The sequence below is a fragment of the Rhincodon typus genome, unplaced genomic scaffold, assembly GCF_021869965.1.
Source record: "Rhincodon typus isolate 14 unplaced genomic scaffold, sRhiTyp1.1 hic_rhity00008107, whole genome shotgun sequence".
Lineage (NCBI taxonomy): Eukaryota > Metazoa > Chordata > Chondrichthyes > Orectolobiformes > Rhincodontidae > Rhincodon > Rhincodon typus.
Genome location: NW_025973745.1, coordinates 1 through 2,574, shown reverse-complemented (window position 1 = coordinate 2,574; position 2,574 = coordinate 1). Strand labels below are relative to the sequence as shown.

General features: G+C 53.6%; 1 protein-coding gene across 1 annotated transcript in view; it reads right to left on the bottom strand.

The window, feature by feature from the left end:
• The window catches only part of LOC125482274 (twinfilin-1-like), a gene marked incomplete at both ends in the record, with an annotated part of 5,275 nt that extends 2,881 nt beyond the window's left edge, over positions 1-2,394 (bottom strand). The window contains 2 exons of the mRNA XM_048594318.1: positions 227-567; positions 2,248-2,394. Coding sequence (XP_048450275.1) covers positions 227-567; positions 2,248-2,394 — 488 coding nt within the window. The remainder of the gene's footprint in view (positions 1-226; positions 568-2,247) is intronic.
• Between the last annotated feature and the right edge of the window lie 180 nt (positions 2,395-2,574).

The window sequence follows — 2,574 nt, the reverse complement described above, 5'->3', positions numbered from 1 at the left end:
CCCCCCCCCCCCCCCCCCCACCCTCACCACTTGATGGGCACACCAGCCCCCAACCTCCAACACTCCCTCCCTCCACCACTGACACACAGCAGAAGCTGGGCTCATTAGGAATGCTCGGCTGAGCGCCAACACCGATGCAGAGGCGCAGCAGCGTGTACCGTCTACAAGACGCAGCGACTCACTGAGGGTCCTCCGAGAGTCACAGTACAACACCCAAAACATTAACCTCCTGCTCACCACACTCGGGGACAAGAATATTATCCAATACAGAGAGACAGACAGCGTGTGCAGTTCCCCCGACTCCCCACACCCGACAGAGAGAGACATATGCCATGTTTTCGGCCTGTCCCCTCAGCCCGTCCGTCTGTCTGTCTGTCCTGTGCCTTACCGCGGAGCTCATTGGAATCCACGAGATGAAGATCCACTCGAAGCCTTGTGCATTCTGGCTGTCCAGGCGATACAGAACGTAGCAGGGTTCGTCTGGCCTGAGCAAAGGCAACAGGAGCTTCTCATAATCACTGTCCCAGCTCGCAGCCGGGGGGTGACACTCACCCACCACCAGGTATTCTGCCGAGAGAGAAAGAGAGAGGCAGGGAGAGAGAGACAGAGACAGAGACAGACGTGAGAAGGTTATCGAGGGCTGGTACAATGGGTTGTCCTGTAACTCAATAGCTGCATTCCAGTGGGACATGGCGCTTTAGAAATAACAGGGTCCCTGGGAAAAGCGCAGCTAGGGGCACAAAGGACGCATAACAATTATATTTCCCAGAAATTCCTCCTCCTCACCTGCACAGCTTCGTTCTTATAGCTGCTGTTACAAATGCCTAGTTTTTCAGACAGCTGATGCTGCAAGGAGGCAAACCCATTTCTGAACCTAACCCTGGCGTTTGCAATGAAATGGCAGCTGGACTTTTTAAAAAGTACAGCCCTGTCCCCGGAAAACCCAGCACTGCTCGATAGTGCGGGCATGATCCAAAGGAGGTGAGCTGTGCAAAACTGAGAGGGGTGGAGCTCTCAGATAGCAACTCTCCCCGTATTCGACACTTCTGCAATTTTTTTTATTTGAAGTAAAATTCCCTTCTCCATTTCAGTGCTGATCCAACCCCACTCTCCATCAGCACAGGATAGATTCCCAGATGAGTGCAGCAAAGTAATCTGATCTTTATTTCCTACGTGGCCCGTTGGCAAAGTAAACTGTAGGATTAAACTGCGTTGCAAGCCTGACTAAGTTCCTATTCCGAACAGAGCTGCAAGAGAGCAGGCTGGAAATTGGACAACTTTTGATAGGAAATGATTTACGAGCGCAAGTGCAAAACCTCTCGCATATTTCATACGTAGCAAGCTCTGGGCGAAAATACCACGCACACAAACTGTGCATGTTCGAACAAGCGCTCATTTTAAACCGTACCGTGGTACCATCGATTCAGCATTTCGTCCGCTTAAACGAGCTGCATTTTTATTTTTTGAAATAATGCCGATGCATTCAGCATGAACTCTTCAAACTAGTGGTATTTATCTGTTAATCCAGAGATCTCCCCCCCCAGGTAACGTTCTGGGGACCCGGGCTCGAATCCTGCCGCAGATTCGAATCCAATAAATAGCTGGAATGTTAAGAGTTTAAGTTAATCCATTGTTAGGGAATGCCCACCTGGTTCACCGATGTCCTTTAGGGAAGGAAACTGCCATCCTTACCCGGTCTGGGCCTACATGTGACTCCAGACCCACACCAATGTGGCTGACTGTAAACTGCCCTCTGGGGCAATTAGGGATGGGCAATAAATGCTGCATTAAAAGCGACACCCTCATCCCGTGAATGAATAAAGGAACAAAGCTGAAGACTTCATGTAGTTTTCCCAATGAGATGGTTGTTTTCTGTGTGATATTGTACAGGAGGGCTTTAACTGCATTACAGGCAAGAGGGGCGGACAGTGAATGTGACCCATCTCGCCACCCGAACCCCCCACCCCCCAAGACCTCCATGCCAGCCACACCCTGCCCGATCTGGGCAGAAAGAGCACATTGGGCCCATCGATTCTGCCCCACGTGGCTGCTAGGTTTCTGAGTCCCTCCCTCACCCCCACCCGCTCCTTGGTTCAGACACAGTCAGAATCTTCCCTCCCGACTCTCCAACAGTCGCCCCCCACCCCAAAAACAAAACAAAACACAGCTATTCGACTGCAGGTGCCTCACAGGGCAGGAGAAGGTCGGGGGGTGGGGGTTGGGGGGCGGGGGTGGTGAGAAACGTACCGTTGTCGATCAGAACCTGGATCAGGCGCGAGGAGCCATCTTTCGACCGAGAGAACAGCTGCTGCAAATCCTGGGATGCTACAGGATTGAAGGGTCGTGGGGGGGTGAGAGAGATACAGACAGAGTGAGGGGGCAGAAGTGCAAGATCTGTGCGCCCCCCCCCCCCCTTCCCAATTATCCCCGCGCGCGCGCGCCCCCCCTTCCCAATTATCCCCGCGCGCGCGCGCGCCCCCTCCTTCCCAATTATCCCCGCGCGCGCGCGCCCCCTCCTTCCCAATTATCCCCGCGCGCGCGCGCCCCCTCCTTCCCAATTATCCCCGCGCGCGC